Source organism: Miscanthus floridulus, chromosome 4, assembly GCF_019320115.1.
Source record: "Miscanthus floridulus cultivar M001 chromosome 4, ASM1932011v1, whole genome shotgun sequence".
Classification (NCBI taxonomy): domain Eukaryota; kingdom Viridiplantae; phylum Streptophyta; class Magnoliopsida; order Poales; family Poaceae; genus Miscanthus; species Miscanthus floridulus.
Window position 1 is genome coordinate 102,977,771 of NC_089583.1, and position 21,043 is coordinate 102,998,813.

General features: G+C 42.2%; 1 protein-coding gene across 1 annotated transcript; it reads left to right on the forward strand.

Annotated features, from left to right (window-relative positions):
* The first annotated feature begins 14,374 nt into the window (after positions 1-14,374).
* On the forward strand, positions 14,375-20,912 carry LOC136550190 (transmembrane E3 ubiquitin-protein ligase FLY2-like). Its single transcript, XM_066541677.1, has 15 exons — positions 14,375-14,925; positions 15,518-15,587; positions 16,710-16,837; positions 17,189-17,304; positions 17,453-17,513; positions 17,753-17,816; positions 17,895-17,972; positions 18,120-18,277; positions 18,366-18,425; positions 18,530-18,623; positions 18,979-19,146; positions 19,655-19,983; positions 20,201-20,317; positions 20,394-20,526; positions 20,631-20,912. The coding sequence occupies exons 1-14, from the start codon at positions 14,761-14,763 to the stop codon at positions 20,493-20,495; spliced, it is 1,710 nt and encodes a 569-aa protein (XP_066397774.1). The 5' UTR covers positions 14,375-14,760; the 3' UTR covers positions 20,496-20,526; positions 20,631-20,912.
* Positions 20,913-21,043: the final 131 nt, after the last annotated feature.

Here is a 21,043-nt window from a genome sequence, read left to right on the forward strand (position 1 = left end):
GTCGTTCATTGGTTTTACATTCCTCGAAATTGCTTGTAACAATGTGGTGAAAAATTATAGGCTCAGGTGCATGCGCTCGAGGAGCATAAGGCTAGGGTGGAGGAAGAGCGACAGAGGGAGCGGGAGGCCGAGCGACAGAGGTGGGAGGCCGAGCGGGCGAGGTTTGACGCCTTGGCTCAGTACGTGGCAAGTCTTGGCGTCACGATGGGTCGTCCAGCGCCACTAGAGTTGTTCGCTCCTCCACCGCCTTACCCATACCCACCTTACTCATACGTGAGTTCAACTTCTCTAACAAAAGCTCTTTACTGTGCATGTCGACCATCGTGCCGTTGATATGTGATAGGAGGCCTTTGTGCCGTTTATATATATGTGTGCCGGCCATCATGCCGTTGATATGTGGTGGGCGGCCATCGTGCCATTGGTTTTCTTGCAGGTTTTGGAAACCTCACCGTGCAGGGGAGGTGCTGCCGAAATTTTGATGTGTCTAGGCTTAGATTATAATTTTATACCTAGTTCTACAAATTTTGACTTGTCTACGCTTAGATTATAATTATATGCCTTAGTATTACTATAATTACTAATTTTTCTTCTCATTTGTGCAGAATCAATCGGCGGGTTCGAATGATGTGCCTGAGCAGCCATCGTCGGGAGGGTCATGGCACCAACCGTATCCACAACTTCCACCGCATCAGCAGCCGCCGGGAGGGTCGGGGTACCAACCGTATCCACACCGTCCGCCGCCGCAGCAGCCGCCGTCGGGAGGGTGGGAGCCTTGGGAGTGAGCCTGTTGTTCTTCATCATGTATTAGCACTTTGTGACATGAACTTAGCACTTTGAGATGGACATGTGTTGTTGGATTTGAGATGTTTAGATGGATTATAATGTGAGACATGTGATGTGGATGACATATTTGTGATATATGTGATGTGGATGATGTGTTATATTTGTGAAATATGTGTCGTTGAAGCTGGAAATATAAACAAAAATAAAAAAAGCTCTCTGGACTCTTTGTCGAGAGCTAGGCTCTCGGCAAATCTTCCTCTTTGCCGAGAGCTTGGTGGTTGGCTCTCGGCAAACCTTCGTTCATCCTCGATGTACTGAACCCTTGAATATACCTCTTTGCCGAGAGCCTAGATCTCGGCAAATATGCCTCTTTGCCGAGAGCCTAGCTCTCGATAAATCTTCCTATTTGCCGAGAGCTTGGTGGTCGGCTCTCGGCAAACCTTTTTTTTTTTAAAACCACCTCGGCCGCAAATCTTTTTTTTTTTACAATTCTTTGCCGACGGTCGCTCTCGGCAAAGAAGTTCTTTCCCGACGGTCGCTCTCGGCAAAGAAGCCCCTCACACCGTTACCTACCGTCTGGCCGTTACTAGGGCGCGCCAGTTTGCCGAGAGCTATAGTTGCCGAGAGCCTTTACATTACTCTCGGTAAATGTTTTGCCGAGAGGGGCTCTCGGTAAAGAATCCTTTGCCGGTAGATGTTTTGTCGACGGCTCTTTGCCGAGAGCTGCTCTCGGCAAATAGTTTGCCGAGCGTCAGATCGTCTTTGCCGAGAGCATCGGGCTCTCGGCAAAGTTACTGTTTACAATAGTGAAAGTCCATTTAGGCATTTAGCATGGATCCAAATTCTTTTATAAAAGTTTCAGATCAGATTCTCTCTAAAATAGTATTTCTTTTATGAATCGGGATTACTAGCAGTACCGAATTGATGGCAAAATTTTATCTGCTTTTCTAGAATTTAAAGATTTTTTTACTAGTACATCCTATGAGAATTAATATAAGAGTCTCAAAAACAAAACCTAGTTGGTTAAATGCAAATGTGCAATTGTCAAGATATAAGAGTACACGGCTTAGTACTCCAAACCTAGTAATCCTTATGGGGGTTGATTAATCCTTCTAATTTTAGTGCTTACTAGTGTATCCATATTCATGATGTCCTTTTTGATATCAAAACGTGTTCTTAAAAAACTAGATTATTTCAAATCTAGATTTTTTTTTTGCAAGCTAACAAAGATAAAAGAGTTAAATGCACCGTAGGTCCATTACATTTTGGTGGTGTGTCATCTAGGTCCATCAACTTTCAAACTGTATTTTTGGGTCCATTGACTTTTTTTGGTGTGTCATCCAGGTCCATCAACTTTTAAACTGTATTTTTTGGTCCATTAACTTTTGGTGGTGTGTCATCCAGGTCTATCAACTTTTAAATTATATTTTTGGGTCTCTAAACTTTATAACTAGTTCACCGTAGGTCCATACCCCTTCATTTACCGAATATATCAGACATGACACGCTAAAAAAACAACCACCGTGGAGTACAGGACAAGATCACTATCCGGAGATAATCTTTAATAGGAAGAACCTGATAGGATCACCATCTAGGGTTTCTCGAGCGGCGGCTCGACGGAGAATAAACTCCACAATAAAATCCAGTCTAATCTACCCGGTACAAAACCGAAGGCCATAGGTATAGGCACGCAGGTCACCTGACCCAAACAAAACTCGGACTCCACCAGCCCAACTAGGACCGATTGACCCTGAGTCCCTGATTCGGCTAACATGCATGGCACGTCCAAATGCAGCCATCAATTTGATTCACGTACACTGGTGCACGCAGGCACTAAAAGCTAGATGCTAGATAAAAGATCGTGTATCACAACTGGATAGGAAACTAATGCATGAAAATAATAAAATACTACGGCAAGGATGCTAATCACGTTGGAAAAATTCCATTGATTATCTACACTTCTTTAGAATTAGTACTGATGTATTTTGTTGGCTTTATTTTTTTCTCCTTTCCACACAATAATAAGGCACCTCTATAAAATATCTTTGATGACAGTCTAGCAGTTGTAAATTTCTCCATGTCCACAATATATTTGTCCTTAAAAATAATAGTTACAATTTTAAGACCAGATGATATTAAGAAATTACCAGCCGGTACATTTGAATTATTGCTAGACAAATCTCCATGAACATCTTAAGGAGCTATGGACTCATCACCTACTCTACAGTGGCTGCTTATTTGGCATGCCATGTCAGATCTATTCGATAAACGAAGGGGTATGGACCTACTGTGGGGTATAACCCCCGGTATCCACGGGATAAGACATGGGCCGCACTGTCAGAGGTGGCCCAGCCTACAAGATCAAGGCGTGCGGCGCACGGCACTGGTCGGCGTGCACCGTAAGGCTATAAAAAATATTATAATACCAAATAGGATATTTTTTTTATAACCCTACCCTCCAGAGTATATAAGGAGGGATAGGGGTCCCCTAGACGATATATCAAATCATATGCAGGGTTTTACGTCATGCTGATGGTCTAAACCTGTATAAATATTGTGTCTCTATTACCAACTAGTTCGTATCACACCCACCTCCACCAATTCATCTACTACCATGGGCATACCCCTCAGTAGACTGTCGGCCGTATTTCGTCGACACCTATAGTGACCTAGTTAAAAAGTTTAGGGACTCAAAATGCAATTTAAAAGTTGATGGATCTAGATGACACACCACCAAAAGTTAATGGACAAAAAATGCAGTTTAAAAGTTGATGAACCTGGATGACACATCACCAAAAGTTAATAGACCTATGGTGCATTTAACTCAAGATAAAAAGAAGTATTGCCTTGCAAAATGAGACATCTTGTGCCATCCTAAAGACCCAGGAGGACTTAAGATCATTGACCTCAAGTCCAAAATAAATGTCTATTAAGCAAGTGGATTATAAATTTGCTTAATGAAGAAGGACTTGTCAAACCTTGCTTATAAACAAGTATTTGAGCTGAAAATCTCTCCGACAAGTCCATGTCAAAACAAAAGCTCTAATTTCTGGAAGGGTCTGGCGAAAATAAAAGACTAAGTTTTGGATTGTGGTCCCTTCAAAATTAATGACGGATCAGAAACAAGATTTTAGGAAGACTAGCAAAATATGCCCGAGAGTTGCAACGGGGCATACAATTTATTACTCGATGATTGTACATTTTTTGTAAAATTCAAATGAGTTTGGTCCAACCTTAAATGAAATAAATATAATCCCATATGAAAAATTGATAAGAGATTAACTCAATTTAAATTGGTGACCATTATGTGTATTTATATGAGTTTACAAAGGTTGAAGGTGAGCCACACGCCTACACAAACATCACGAATAGGTTCGGACAGCATGATAAGAATAGTGTGTTGTTAAGGAATGTTTTACTGTTCTAGACTCAAAATGAGAAAAGTTACAACTAAAAAACATTACTTCCAGTTTACTATTTAAAAAACACCAAAAAAATTCATTACCTCCGACTTACCTATTTCATAGGGGCAAAAGGTAGCAAAAAGTGTTGATCCTTCGTACACGAAACAAATATGAAATCATCATATAGGTAAGTACGTTCGAGAAAAAACAGAAGAAGAAAAAAATCGTGTCACCAGTTTTTATATTCACGGAGTTAGTTAGGAGACGCCATAAAAAATAGGAAGAAATTTTGCCTCTTTGTTGTTAGTAGAGATACATGGGTAGGCAACCGCACATTCAAATACCTTTATTTCCACACAGTGTATATATAATATTACAAATCATCCCCATGATACTGTGACCAATATTATAAAATCAACGCCATTGAATATTTCATTCCGGAGAGCTTTGGTTGGGGATAAACTCGATGAATGGAAAAACTTAGTAGCCAAGATCACTCATATTAATTAAACTAAGAGAGAGATCTGTTTATTTGGAGCTTACATAACAATGGTTAATTTATGGTCCATTCAATGTATTTTCACATGATAAATCGAAATACACTCCTCTATCATAAATTGACTTAGAAGTGTAAGGGTCAGGTGGACGGCGTCGTCTAGTGCCCGAAGGCTGTGTAGGCTGAGTCGAGGGAGCGTCCTAGAGCTGAGACAGGCCAAGCTCCTCGTGCCTCTGGTCCACCTCGTCGTTGTCGTCGTCCTCGTCCTCGTCCTCGTCCTCGTACGCAATGCCTATGGACCCTATAGGTGCTTGGCTAGAGGAACCTAAGCCTCCTCTGTCTGCGAAAGGAGCGTGCACGTCTTGTGTCGTGGCTGTCCTGCAACCACAACGAGCAACCGCACGGCGTAGCCGATGTGACAGCCTCTGTTGTACAAAATTATGTTAACCGAAAGAATTTAACGTATTAATAATATGTTTGAAAGAATATTTTGAATCTTACGTCTAGGAAGCTACGCGTGTCACCGTCCCTGACTCTCGGATGAAAGCGCTCAATGTCTTCAACGGAGCATTTGAGGGTATTGCCCTGCAACAAAGTTCTCAGTAATAATACTTCTCAACAGATAACAACAAGTTTTGTTTTCTTTTGTAGAAGAAAAATTCACTAAATAACTATTAGGACTAAACCCATCTGAATTTGTACCATCACCTACATGTCATCATAATATCCATTTGGTCATGCATCAAACTCCATTCAATCCTCTTCTGAAGGCATGATTATGTTGCATGATTAAATTAATTATAAAGATGCTACGACTCGAAGGTGCCACTAACTAAAATAGATACCTCTAACGCATAATGTATTGGTATGTAACTTAACATAGAAAAATAAGACAATTGACTTACCACTCTGTCCAAGATTAGTCCTGCCTCCACCTGCCTTCCTGCACGAGTAGATTGGTCGTATGTCGTGTCTTCATCGTCGGAGGACTCGATGTCGGCATAGTCATCTTCTATCCATTGTAGCCTCAGCCTGCAACGTGTCACACATTGGTACCAAGCTTGGTAGCGTCTGAACTCACGGTTCGTGTGCGGCTCGTTGTTCTCATCCATGTTGTCGTGGAATAGCTCCCATTGTTCAATGAAGTACTAGTGGTGCTTCTCCCAATCAAAAATCTTTCTGTTCTTCTGACGATCCAATCTACACGTATGTCATCATTACTTTAATCCATATACATGTCACCATATTAATAGAAATAGACCATCACGAGACAATTGAAATAGCAAAACACTTATGTAAGTCAATGCTAGTCGAGAACGGATCCATTGGTCAAAGCTGTCTCACTCCAAATTGGCGTGCAATTCTATCTGGCAGGTGGAACTCGACAGCATAGAAACAAATTAGAGGGCACCTCATCCTATAGAAGTCATCGTCGCACCCACACATGTTGCTCGACTGAAAAGGAAGTGCCCCCTTTCCATCGTACGGCTCCCACGACACCTGCAACATGTCCAAACAAGATATTAGATGTTATACTAAACTATTTCAAACCAGCATTGAAAATAAAATTTACTTATACAAGACGCCGTGAGCGTGTCTAGCTCGTTCATGAACTCAATGTACGCCCGCTGTAACCTCACGTGTGGAACCCTAACCTGGTCCTAAAAGTACGCCCACGTCGACTGTCGACGTGGAGGCTAACCAGGAAACCACTCACGACGAGCCAGAACCTCGAGACAACCAACTGGTAGACGAGCCCACATCCACAACTGGAGCAGGTACACGCATCCACCAAGTGACGCTGTGGACAAAGTCCGATGACACGCCTCGCAAAGCTACCAGTAAAGAAAACCCCACATTGCAGAGCCCCAGCTGTTGTAACACCCTCGGTGTTACATTACACTGTTTTGCTAAACATCGCATGAGCATCATGGTTTTGTGCATATGTGTATAACATGAATTATAAAGCAATGTTCGGTCCTTGAAACATTTATATGAAACGAGAAAAGCGAGTGTTATGTTTCGTGTCACATAACATTGTTTATTATCCTAATCGAATTCTTGTTAAAACAAAAAGGCTATAGAACATTTTGTGAACGGCGATAAAACATGTGCAGTCGAGGACAAGGACAACTCGCTAGTATATCCCGTAGGTCGGATTTGGAATTCGACGCGAAATCGTTCGATTCGACATCATTCGCGTAAGTTTCAGAAGAGGTCGACAAAGCCACTTTTGGCGTCACTGTGCTGAGCCTCGTCGGCTTGCAGCCGTGGCCGTGCGGACTGGCACCTAGGGTCATGTCCCGCTGTCCCCCATCATGGTACGGGCTGGCTTGTTGCGTTGACAGCCGTGGCCGCTCCGTGCCAAGCCACGCCAGGACTCCACTGCCTCCACTGTCTCCATGGCCGCCGGGGCGGTTTCTTCAAATTCGCCATAGTGACAGTATCGTACCTCGATTGGTCTCGCCTGCAGCCCCGCTAGGCATCTGATTATCTAGCCTACACCCACCGCGCTGCAGTTCTCACCGTCCTGTGCTCCAATTTCAAATCGCCGCGCCACCGGGTCCATAAGACTGGACGGACACGCGCCGTCGGCTAGCCACGCAACCAAAGCATCATGTCCTAATTCCTTGCTCTCCTAGCCCCTCCTCCAGCTGGTCATCACCATGCTCACCATAGCCTAAGCCCTGCCATCGTATAGCAGTCGCTGGCACAGCCGTGCCATCACCGTGCACCACCGCACCACCTCGCGCGCACGTGGCCAGCTCGGCTCATGCCATCTTCGGACAAGACAACGCGTCGTAAGGTTCTATGGTGAGTCGCTGGAGCTCGCTAGCTACTTCTTTGGGTCCTGGCCTTGCTGACGTTCACCGGAACAGCATCGCTGTGACTCAGGTTGCCCGCCATCGTGGTCTGACCCCGCTGCTGTGTCCCAGTGCGCGTTTCCTCTGCCCTACACTTCGCGTTTGCGCCTAGGTGAGATTCGGCTTGTTGGTTGGGGAGGAGGAGGACTGAGGTGGCCGGCGTGGGTCGCCGGTGCCAGCCCCGCCACGCGTGGTGCGCGTGGGTGGCCGCAGGGGTGTCGTCAGTGGGAGGACAAGAGATTCGGAGGGCGTAGCTGAAAAAACTTAGACTGGTGGAATAGTGTCCTAGAGCTTGCTGTGATTACATAGCACTTCGGGGGTGTCCGTGCATATTTGCCATCACGCGTGGGCCTCTCCCGTCGTGGGCCGTTGGCCGGCTAGGCCGCGCGCGCATGTGTGGGCCGCGCTGCGCTTCGCGCCAGGGCGGGCTAGGCCACACGTGTTGGGCCGTGAAGCCAGGTTTCGGTTTCTTAATTTCCAGAGAATAGACATGTTTATTTATTTTGGTTGTGAATTGAACTTCGATAAATCGTAGTAAATTACGTAGTTGTCCAAAAATAGTGAGACTAATTTTGTTAGGTTCACAAAAATAACATCTATCTGTTAGTATAGTTAGTTCATAGTTAGCGGTTATGATCATAGGCTCATAAATTCTAATTAGAAAGCTTAGTATTATGTAGATTAATATTTATAGGAATTCTTGTGGCAAATCGGTAATAGTTTTAGCCTTGAAAAGTTTACAGTAGGTTCCCGAGGATGTTATGTGCTCGCTGTAAATTTTGTAGCATTAGAAGGTGTTGTTAAATAAAGTAGCTATTACCCTTGTTTATTGGTATATAGCGTAAATCGGCGTTAGGAGTAAAAATACCGATAGTTGCTGGAATAACGATGAATGCCTTATTTGATACTTGTTGTCGATAGCAATAGATAATTTAGCACCGTGGTCGATAGCACTAGCTTAGTAGTTAAATCGATGTACTTCTATTTTAAGAGCTCCTGTTGTTATATTATTAAACATTGCATCATCATTTCATGTAGATCACGAACTGGTAGACTTCGTGCCCGTCAGCAAATCGGAGTACGACGAGGTGATCAAGGAGTACGAGGAGGAGATCTTTGCACAGGAGGAAACTTAGGAGCCTGTAAGTGCTGACCCTGCTGACCCGGCGCCTTCGTAAGGCAAGCCCCGGTGCATAACCCATGTTTTTATAATCACTGAATATATATATATATATATGATGTGCATTTAAGTTATAGGCATTTTATGGAAACTACCTACATAAACATACCTACCCATGAGTCCTACTAGTACAGGTCGAGTAGCTGCTATGCTCAGAATATCGGTAGCGTGAGTAACCTACCGTTACTCACAAATAGGTAATAAAATATGAACAATCATGATATAATGGTGGAAAGGAAAACGGTGACCGAGCGGGGATATGGATTGGGTACTGGTGGTGTAAAGGGTTGTGTCCTATGGTCAACAGGGCATGACTTGGTTACACTTTTTCCCTGTCCGTGTCGATTAAGGACCGGTCATTGCATATGACTCTAGGCAAGTCATAGATTATTATCTCGAGCGCATATTTGGGTATAGGCGCAGGGAAGGCTTGCTGCTCTCTTATCGCGGATCCAGCTCTTTCCAGACCAACTGATGGGAAGAGGAGGTGGTGGAGGTCCTTGCACCACATTGAGTCCGGGACTCAGGAGTGGGGGCTTGGAGTCCAAGTTTAGAGGGGACCTGGACACCCGGGATAGGAGAGTGGTGGGTTAGTCCTGCTTGTACCTGGGGTACAAGCAGGGCGTGTGTTTTCGGGGCATCCAGCTAGGCACATTGATTCACGAATCACCAGGCGATCCGGTACGACTTGTCTATGGTTTAGCACCGTAGTAAGAACTAAAAGTAGAGAAAGAAGAAGAAATATAACTGATTGCTCAACCCTTGCTTGAAAGTAGAACATGTGCTTATATAGACTGACTAGAGGATAACTTAATACGACTGATAATAATAATACATAAATAAGGACTCACTATTAGTATTGCTTTCTGCTAAAGAGAACCAGCAACCCATCAAGCCTATCATATTCCTTGGAGTCGGAAAATTATTCCCACTAGTCGGATAAGTCTTGCGAGTACATTGTGTACTCAGGGTTTATTTACCCCTGTTGCAGGTGATGCTTAAAGAGTACCTTGTGTGGAGGATTCTTCTGGTGGGCTCAGACGGAATCCTCGCCCCTTAACGCTAGATGTCATTTTTAAATTCCGTTGTTATCATTCCACACTCTGGTATTTGGAATTGTGATAATGTACTTTTTAAGAAACTCTAATGTATGAAATGTACTTGTGTTGTAACTCGTTCTCATTATTGGATCCTTGGGAAAATGTGGATCTTTCGGGTTCTCCCTCGGGGTGTGCCTGACGGACACCGCTCGCTGTAGCTTGCTTTCGGGGTGCTTAGTGTCTGGTGGAAGACGAGCGCCTCCGTAAGTATGCTATTTCGGGCGGTTCTGCCACAGCTGTACTGACCCGTCTGGTCCCAGTCACTGAGGCAATGGACCCACATCAACGACGTAGTGTCACCCATGGCGTCGGAGAAGAGAACGCAGGCAAACGTGGCGCGGCGCGAGCACGGGCGTGGGCGCGGGCGCAGGCGTGGTGGGACGGCAACGCTGACGGCGCGGTGGCGCGGGCGCGGTAGAGAGGGAGGAAGCGAGAAAGGAAGAGAGGGCCCATATGTAAGACAAGGCTCGGCGCCGAGGTGTCTGCCAAGTCACCGCCACGTCTGCGCCAAGCCCAAGACCTCGACGCCAAAATCTATGGCGCCGAGACGTGTAAGCTCGGCGCCACCAACGATGGCGCCGAGCTAAGGGTCCAGATTTTGAAAACATACCTCGAGGGGTATATTTGTGAATTTGTTTAAAAAAAGGGCTAAAAAATAAAAAAATTCGGGCTCCAGCTACTTTTCATTTTCTCAGCATTTATGTCTAAGGGATTTTATATCTAAGGGCAATTTATAGAGGCGGTTGCTAAGAGCATCTCCAAGAGTTTTTCTAAAGCTCACTCTCTAAATCATCATTTGAAAAACGTCATTTGTATAAAAATTATTTTATATATCTTTTCACTCTCTAATAATTTTTCTATATTTTATTTGCACTCTAGAGTGCCATTCTTATTTTCTATATTTGGCAAGCAAGAAATCCAAAATAGAATATGACTATATTTTGATAACCAACTAAAGAGTTTGTTGGAGAGTATTTTTATTGAAATCTATATTCCTAACAATTAGAAATGGTTTAGAGAGTTTTCTTGGAGTTGCTCTAATAGTAGCTATCTTTTTTAAGGCCTCTCAAATCGTTGTTGAAAGAGAGGCATTTCCCAAAATTCTATGTAGCAGTGCTAATATACAAAACCCTTCGGACCAATAGATGGTCAGAAATATCTGTTTCATTTTCAGTTTTTCATCAGTCACTGACAGCGCAACCTTTATAAGAGAAAAGTCCATAGATTTAAAACAAAATCCCCGTCACGTTGTGTTTACTTAGAACACAAGTGACGGCGGATCTAGGATTTAATGGAAAAAAGGCTGAAGTCATCTTCAACGTATAGAGCCTCTTCTTTCTCTCTTTCATATCTACAAAAATTAGGAGGGATTCAAGGAGGGGCTCCATTGTCATGAAGATGGTAGGAGGGGCTTGAGCCCCACCCGCCCCACCGCTAGATCCGCTCCTGAAAACAAGAAAGTTATTATACATATTCCCTTGGTCCCCCACAAGCAGTGTCATTCTAGCATTTGAATTTTGTCTCATAAATTACTATTATCACTTTTCGTACACCTTTCTATTCTCTCAAAACATCTCTATTTCTATTCCTCTTCTTGCCGTTTCATGTGTACCATATCTTTTTCACCTCTGCTTAATTTTGTGCCTAGATCTAAAATAACACTTAATATATGACGGAGGGAGTACGGTACACTGTGATGTCTTCCTCAGTCTGTCAAGGAATGGCGTTAGTTTTTTTTTTTTGAAAAACAAATTTATTAGCGGCAAGATACCGCAATGATGGTGAAACAATCACCAATTACAGAGCTCAAAGCTGTCAAAGAGGGACATCTGTTTACATGTGTTGGATTGGTGCAGGAAGCTGATAAATCAAAGTGAGTCCTATTTGCGAAGCTAAAGGCCTCGGTGGCTATTGGCTAGGACATGTGCAGATGTGCTGTGGTGTTAAGCTTCCTATGAATTTTCTCAAGGGCTTAGCTGCACAAGTTACATAAAAACTTAGCGATTTCCAATTTTAGGTTTTACCGATTCCCAACTTTGCAAGCATGGGCGGGAGAGATTCCTCCCTGCTTTGTTACTGCTTGGCTGCGTACTCTCTCAGTCCTGATCTCATAGTAATTTTCATTTTAGTTCTAGACATGAAATTAAGAGGAGTGAAAAAAGGTATAGTAAAAAACGAGAGAGAAATGTATTGGAAAAAGAGAAAAGTGTATTGGTAAGTGAAAATGGAAAATAATTTGAAACAACTATAGAAGGTTAGAATGACTCTTGCTATGGGACGGAGGGAGTAAACAATAGTTTGCAACTTATTTTTTTCTCTCCCCAACCTAGATAGAACAAGTAGATGATAGTACATTCATCACAAAAAGAATACAACTCAGGCATAGTCTTCTTAAATAAAATATATCTAAAACATTTATATCTATCTAGAGTAAATGTTGATGTTATTTTCTATAAATTTAGTTAAACTAAAAAATAGTTTGACTAAAAACAAAACTATAGCTGCATTCTTTTGGGGACGGAGATTGTAACACCACATAGTTGTTATGCAGTAGTTTTCCCCCTTTGTCTTGGATAAGAAACTTCACAGAAACAATGTAACTCCCAATGAGAACTTGTGAAATTCAGTCTTCCAAAGAGGGCCTTTGCTTAGTTGAAGAGGTAGAAACTCACAAAGGAGGAGTCATGAACATGACACTAGGTAGATGGCGCGCGCTCCGCTGCGCGTGTAGGCGGGGAAAGAAAAAGTTGAATAGCACCAAACAGCGCCCGAAGCCTGGAGGAGAAAAAAACGAAGAAAAAGAAAAACTAAACACTAATGAACAGTAGTGGAAGGTGCTCAGAGGCTAGGGATTCCTGAAAGTAGTCAGGGGGAATTCCTTCTGTGTCATTAAAAAAGATCGTAATGTCCTGTGTGCCCTTAGAAAAGTTCAGCGGTCTTCAGCGTCATTGCTCTAATTTTTTATGCCCTCCATGCCACTGCCGTCAGTTTGGCCTCTAACGCCGTTAAACTGCAGGTGTGAAAAATCAAAAATACCCTTAAGTATAAATATGTCATTAATTTTTTTTAGCATCTTAACGACTTCAAATGAAAAAACTCAAAACTAGAAAGTTGTAGATCTCGTCGAGATCTATAATTTTTATATAAAAATTATCTTCATTTAATTCCGCAAAAAAATATGATTTGATATGATTAATATATCTTAGAAAAATCATGTCTTTTTTTTGCGGAATTAAATGAAGATAATTTTATATGAAAATTATAGATCTCGACGAGATCTACAACTTTCTAGTTTTGAGTTTTTTTTCATTTGAAGTCGTTAAGATGCTCAAAAAAATTAATGGCATATTTAGACTTAAGGGTATTTTCGACTTTTCACACCTGCGGTTTGACGGCGTTAGAGCCCAAACTGACAGCAGTGGCATAGAGGGCACAAGAAAGTTGAAGCAGTGGCGCTGAAGACCGCTGAACTTTTTTAGAGACACACAAAACATTACGATCTTTTTTAATGACACACAAGGAATTTCCTAGGCAGTTATGTTTGCTAAGACTTCATCCTCGTCAAAGGCTAGGTCATCATGAGCTGTAGTAACCGGTTCTATTCAAGAGTCTCTAAAAATTCTCTAGGAACGGAAATACAACCATCTATAATTCAATTTTTAGGGATGGTGAAAAACACCAACTACGTCTAAAGATATTTTTAAAAACTTAAAACAGGTATTAAAAATAAAAACATTTTTTAATCCAATGAGAAATCATGCAGTAAATGTTATTCTTTTACCCTAATGCTTCTTTACGGTCGCGCACGATCTAGCGACCTCGCATGCACATCCAATCTACCGTTGATTTTTATTCTTGGGCTTACGCTGCCATGCGGTTCCGGCGTTCGACCTCCGTAATTTCCATCCACGAGGTGGGACCAACTCATTCACGCAGATTTGTTATCCACCGATTGTTCAAAAGGCGCGAGCTTCCTCGCTACCTACTCGCTACCATGGGACCGCCACGACTGCTAGAAACATCCGACCCGTGCTCTGGTGCGACAGTAGCAGTTGTAGATTTGCCATTAAACGCGTGTTCAGTTCCACCCAAAATCTCAAAAAGTACTACAGTACCTGTCACATCGAATGTTTACGACTTATGCATAGAGCATTAAATATAGATGAAAAAAAAACTAATTGCACAGTTTGGTGGGAAATTACGTGACGAACATTTTGAACCTAATTAATCTATGTTTAAACACTAATTATCAAATAAAAACGAAAGTACTACATTAGTCTAAAATTCCAACTTCCTGGAACTAAACAGGTAGTAAAAGCAGCGGTAGCAGCTTACTAGAAAAGGAAAGTCTGCTTAATTTTTTTTCGGATAAGGAGTGTGCATGCCGAAGAATAATAGCACAGTCGTGCAAGTGCGCTGGGGAACACTTTCGAATGTCCATAAAATGACAGGCCCAACCTCACGGAGCCTACCAGTACCACTGTCGCAGACAGGCGGGCCCCGAGATGCTCTCACTCCCGCCCATCGTCTCCAAAGTCCAGCCCCGCCGCCCCCAGCACCAACCACCCCCCACCACACGGAAGGGCGGAAGGCGGAAATTCCCCACGCGGAAGCGTTTGCCTCGTTGCTTGGCGTCCGTCTGCCGAAACAAAAGTCCGTCCTCCCCTCGTTGCCTCACCTCACCTCCGCCGTCGCCTCCCCCCACCCCTCCACCGGCCCGTTTGACCCTCTCCCCTTCTCGCTCGTTCCCCTCCTCCGCATGCTCCTCCGTCCCCGTCCTAGGTTTAGCGCTCCACAGAACCCAATCACCACCACCCCCGCGCCGCCGCCGCCCGAAGAGCAGTTGCCTTGCCTCTTGCTGCGGGCCCATATGGTGGCCCCCGCGTCGGCGTGAGGGCTGCGCGCGCTCGTGCTGTATATCGGGAGGAGATAGATGGGGCCCGCCGCCGGAAGCGGCGTCGTGATCAGGGCCGCTGTGGTAGGGCTCGTGCTGGTCGGCATCGCCCTGGCCCCGCCTCTGGCCGCGGCGCTGCGGCCGCTCCGGGAGCGCGTCGCGTCCGTCGGAGCCGCCGCCTCGGCCGGTTCGTGGGGCGATGAGGTGAGACTGGTGCTGCGGGACTTTGATGGGTTGGAAGCCCTTTCCCCCATTTTTTTTGTATATAACGTGCAAGGGAGTTTATGTGAAATTAGCGAATTGAGAGCTTAAGGCTCGGCGATCGGATTGGACGATATTTGGAATATGGTTGGTTTTGACTTAATTCTGTGATGATGGTGGGTTTCATTTTGTGGACTTGCACTGGAGACTGTTCCCATGGCCTGCGGTTGGATGGCTACGAATAGGAATTGGCTGTTTCGAGTCGAAGTTTGTTTGGGAATCAACTTAGTGCATATAATCCAAATAGTCATTTGAACTGCCTATGCTGTGGGTTCACTTGACTGTAAGACCCAAGTGCTTGTAAAGAGTCTAGGGAGTTAGGAGTACCCAATCGCTCATGCCATTTCTACTTTTGAATGATGGGTAGGAGATAGTTGAATGCCAGCTCTAGTTGGTAGTCTTTGGTTGTTAATGGCAGGGATGCTAGCTGATTGTAGCCCTGAGATAACTAGTACTAGCATCTATTGCTCTTGAACTTTTAACTCTATTGGTATGTTTGTGACTTAGCTAGTTGCTAATCTGTGTGTTTGTGCAGCATGCCTTCTTCAAAAGGGATGAGAACGATATAGGCCCATATTCATGGAATATTACGGGAACGTATAAAGGTAACCTCTGTTATTTCGCCCATATTCATGGAATATTACGGGAACGTATAAAGGTAACCTCTGTTATTTCCATAGTCCTGTGATGGTTATGCGATACTTGTTTTTTGAGTATTAGCTTTGGTTTCCCTTTCTCTTAAAATTGTGTTTTGTTAGCTTATGTTTCTGTTCATTACTCAATATGAATGACCATTGTTTTTGAACTGCATAAATTAGGATGATTACCTGCCTTCAGGTTTAGATATGCCATGTTGGCTGGTAGACAAATCCAAGTTAGTTAGGGTAAGACTATAGATGAAAACCCAGCAAAGGGCCATCAAAAGAGTTGGCTGGCAGACAAATAGTCAGATATACCATTTAAAGCATTGGAGTATGTCCTTTAATTCTTAAGAGTTCACTTTTGCAGTCTTTGAAATTCTATTATCTGGGATGTCTTTTCTTTTGGCATTACTGATTTTATTCTTAAGAAACCAAATGATATTTATTTTATTGTGCTATTCCAGACAACTGAGTGGCATCAAATCTTACTCTTAGTACCACTACCATATTTCCAAAATTGTGTGGTTTCTTTATTTTTTCTGTCAATATTGTTTAGAGACGTCCTTGTGCCTAATGTGTTCCTCATGTTTGCAGATAATATTGCTGAGACTCTAGAGATGTCTTGTTCTTAGGGTCCATTTATTGCTGCTATGTCCTACAGTACACATATTGGAATCTTTAACATTTTCTTCAATATTATGCTCATATGCTGTAATGACTTCAGAGAAAGATTGAAGCCATGGTCACTCCCAGTAAAAGTAGTCGTGTGAATATTTATGAATCAAATATATATATATATATATATATATATATATATATATATATATATATATATATATATATATATATATATATATATATATATATATATTATGTGATCCAATGTTAAGTGCACTGGCTCAATCACCATAGTCTTGAAATAACCTTAATAAAACATACACAACTGTGCCCCTCCTCCCCTGAGTGTACCCTATTATTGCTTTGCTATATATTGATTACTACTGTTTTTGTGTCAGTATCACTTCAATTTGTGTATAACACTGGTTCAAAAAATTTGTGTACTAACATAACCATTTTATGGTCTAGGGAGCTGGACCTTTGCTGGTGCCACAAATGGTTCATCTAGGTTTCTTGAGTTTGTGGAATCTAAAGGTGACTCAGTTCTTGAATTGTTGAGCACTCCAACAAAGATAAGTGGGGTGCATTATGTTCAGGTAGATCGAGCTCCTTTCTTATTACTATATTAGTTTTGAAAAAAAAAAAAACTATCACATGAACCAAGTGTTGTGCCTTGGCCATACTTGCTTTTCTTTTGTCATTCTAGTTAAGCCCACATGAAAGAAATCAGGTGTTTGTTTCATTTTCAACCTGAGTTAACTGTAATCAAGAATGCTATTGCAAGCCTAGTTTGTATGCAGAGGTTGCTCTTGTTTAGGGTTATAGTAAATAAAATGACACTTTTTAATGACCAACCCTTGAGCTAACTATGATTATGGATGTTGTTGCAAGATTGATCCTTTTCCTCAGTATGCTGTACTCACTGATTACTTTCCTTACATGGACAGGGTTCAATTACATTCCATGATGTCATTGACAATGCCCACGATGGTGGAGTGGCTCAAATAAGGTTAGAAGGAGTGTACATATGGCCTTTTAGACAACTCCGCATGGTAGCAAACAGGTAACTGCCTTATTTTCTCTTTGTAACTGAAGGTCTGTTTGAATTTCATTCTCCCGTGGAAAGTTTCTTGTTAAATATAAATATTTTAGATGCCCTCCTTTTGTTGTATGACCTAGTGAAACTTTATTTTGTCCTTTTTACTTTTTAGTGGTGCAGATGGTGAACCACTTCAGGAAGAGGATTACTTTTTGTCAAATCCATACCATTTGGTAAGCTCACAAATTTAGCTTGTTTTGTTTTTGATGAGTAGTACATGGATATTATTTCATAATGTATCGTTCAAAATTCTGTTTTTGCTTCCTGAGTTTTCACAAGCTTCTTGGTATCCATCATACCTTTGTCTAAGTTGTCTTCAAATCAAATGTGCATTTATCTAGTACCCAGAAGATCTCTTATAATTAATGAGCATGTTTATGAAATATACTTTTACCTGGTTGATTTGTAACAGCTGCGGATTTTCTCCTCACAAGTGTTCCAAGAATCTTCTGAAGAGAAGAACCAAAGGAAGAATTGTAAGATTCAAATTGTACACTCAAATACTATATATCGCCTCCTGCAATTTTTTATGTGTGTTATTTCCACCTCACCAGCTCTCACATATGACATGGAGAAACATTGCAACACAGAAATAGCTGCTAAGGTTGTTCGTGTGTCATCTAACCCAAATGGTATGTAATTCCTTTATTCCACAATCAATTTGTTGTGTTTCATCATAATTTACATGTGGCAATACTAAACTGTTAGTTGGTAATTTCCTCATATTCAGTTACAGCTGAAACAGTATGTGCTTTTGTAAAAACTTATTGTTTAACTAGATGGAGAACACGAGAAGTACCGTTTGGAGGGTTTGGTGGAGAGTCCAGCTGTCGATGATGATGGGGAATGCTTCTCTCCTATCTTATTGAATGCAACTTCTTTGAATGTTGAAGTTTATTACAACAAAGCAGTTAGCTACACACTGATGGTCACTTTTGTATCCTCTGTGGCTGTTTTTTTTTTTATGTTGATTTTATCTTTATTGGTCTGTCCAGTCTGTGAATTCCTTAACTAGGGTATGGTAGATCTCTTTCCTTCAAATTTTGCTGCTGATTAGACAAATGGAGCATAGCAACACTCAATCCGTAAGCACTTCTTTTCCCTTTGTGAAACATTTAGTAAAACAAAACCACTTGCATTACATGGCTTCCAAGCTCATTTGCTTGGGTTGCTTATGTATTGCTTACAGGGAGCTGCTAAGGTTTCTATTTTAATGATTGGCCAACAAGCTATCATGGATGCATATCTCTGTCTACTTCACCTGACTGCTGGGATATTGGTTGGTGAGTACTGTTACTTGCATAATTTGTTTGTGCTCTGTTCTCTGACTTGTAACATCTGCTAATAAACTAAAACATGACCAAGTAGGATTTCAGTTTTTTTTTTGTTCAAGAATTTGTGCCTTTGTGGTCTGTATTTGGTTATATTTTCTTCAATGTTCAGTTCCCTTCTGGTCAGTCACTCAATGCATTATTCTAAAAAACTGGTCAAAGTTAGAGAAATTTGGCATAGGACAAAGCTAAAGTGAACTATATTGGGACATGGAGGGAGTATTGGCCTGCTTAACTTTTATTACCACTTCTGCATTGTGATTATAATTGACTCGAATAACACTCTTATGTGTTTAACTTTCTACAGAGTCAATCTTTAACGCCTTCGCAACGGCTGCATTCTTCAAATTTGTTGTATTTTCTATTTTTGAAATGAGGTACCTTCTCGCCATATGGAAAGCAAGTAGGCCTTTAAACAGTGGAGAAGGTTGGGAGATAATGAGGCGAGAGCTGTCTGTACTTTACAGCCGCTTTTGTAAGTAGTAACTATGCTCATTTGGTTTCTTTTCACTAAGAATCACGCCGATTGGAATGAATCCTAATCAACATAGTTTGCATACAGAGTGGTGGCATGCTTCTTGCCATATATTTGTTTCTATTAGAACTTACATGTGCAATCAATCTGACCTTTCCCCTGTTAGCTGGTTCTTGTCTACAGCATACCTTTGTTGCCCCCTTACCTGCTGCATGTAAATCACATTTACCCATGTTTTAGTTGGTAGGTGAAGTACTTGGTGCTTGCTATAAATGGAAACCTGGATATTCTGTTAGAGCTTTTAGAGTGTTCATTTCCTTTGTTAACTTGATACAAGATATCTTACCCCCTCCCCACCAAGGGAAAAAAAACACTTGAAAGAACTTATAGTAGTATGTCATTATTTCAAGAGATGTGAGCTTGTTTGCATCTTCCACATACGGTACAAATTTTTACCTTTTTCTTATCCAACTTTAAGGTATTCTTTAATTTGCTTTGTGCTCTGTAGATGGCATTCTTTTGGGAGGAATCCTTCTAATGTATGAGCTGCACAATTTCTTACGCCCACTTCTTCTCCTGATGTACTCCTTTTGGGTACCTCAAATTATCACAAATGTCATCAGGGACACAAGAAAACCTCTGCACCCGCAATATATTTTAGGCATGACAGTTACCCGCCTTGCTCTTCCATTGTACATATTTGGATGCCCTAGTAACTTCATGCGCATTGAGCCCGACAAGAAATGGTGCATAGCTGTTACAGTATTCATGGGTATCCAAGCAGCAGTGCTTCTGCTTCAGCACTATCTTGGTTCTCGCTGCTTTATTCCTCGCCAGGTATTAACTATATAAGGTTTACCATCGCGCATGCATTGTGTTCTGCTGTATCATAGATGCATTTTAGTTGCCATTCATGCAGCTAATCTGTTCCTTCGAAAGCTGTTTAGGTTGCCACTGCTGTATCGAGCTGTTCCTTATATTGATGTTCATAGTGTATTTTATTAGTATCAGTTTTTAGAAGTAATCTATTGTGTCCACTTTCTACTTTTTTCAGATACTGCCTGAGAAATACTGCTACCACAGGAAGGTAGAGGATAGCACGAATCAGCCCATCGATTGTGTTATTTGCATGACTACAATCGACCTTACCCAAAGAACAAGTGAATACATGGTAAATTGTGCAATATTTTTGGCATTTCACTTTGCAGGCAGCTTTTACTGGTTACTCACCGTCCTCCCTCCCACAGGTGGCGCCTTGCGAGCATATATTTCACTCAGGCTGTTTACAACGTTGGATGGACATCAAGATGGAGTGCCCAACTTGCAGGCGCTCCCTACCGCCAGCTTAGATGAGGCTTTGTACCATATAGTTAACAAGAGGTAGGTAGCTCAGCTTATACAAGGGATCATGACATCCTGTACCTTTCCCCCCAGAAAATCTAGTTTCCGTGCCCTCCATTTATTGTGTACGTTGATGTTTATAGGTGGGAACTGAGGTACAACAAGGTGAGGCTGCAACCGTATGAAAGCTATCAACATAACTGTAGAAAAGTTCTATGCTATTGATTTCTAGAGGTCTTGTGTTGTACAAACTATTGTATCAAGCATCCCACGGAGAAATCGTCCTTCCCCGCCTATGCGGTTTTCACTGTTGCATGCCTTTGCCTGCTACCAGTATTTCGGCCCTGCGTTTTGGTCTGAGCGTTGTACAAAGGCTGTTAACACTGAAAGAGTTCCAGATGTGCATTCTTGATTTGGTGGACGCATTCTCATTTCTACACAATGAGCAGAGCCTTTTTTCTGCCCTGGAGTCACGCTGCTGACCCAGTTTGTTCTATCTGGTGTTCGACCTGACGTTTTTCAGGTACGAGACGTGCAGAGTGACGGGCAGTTCAGC

Bases quoted from the DNA above. Each gene is read 5' to 3' on its own strand.
- LOC136550190 (XM_066541677.1), top strand. From the start codon at position 14,761: ATGGGGCCCGCCGCCGGAAGCGGCGTCGTGATCAGGGCCGCTGTGGTA. The intron at 14,926-15,517 runs GTGAGACTGGTG...GTGTTTGTGCAG, and splicing joins CCGGTTCGTGGGGCGATGAG to CATGCCTTCTTCAAAAGGGA. The intron at 16,838-17,188 runs GTAGATCGAGCT...TTACATGGACAG, and splicing joins GTGGGGTGCATTATGTTCAG to GGTTCAATTACATTCCATGA.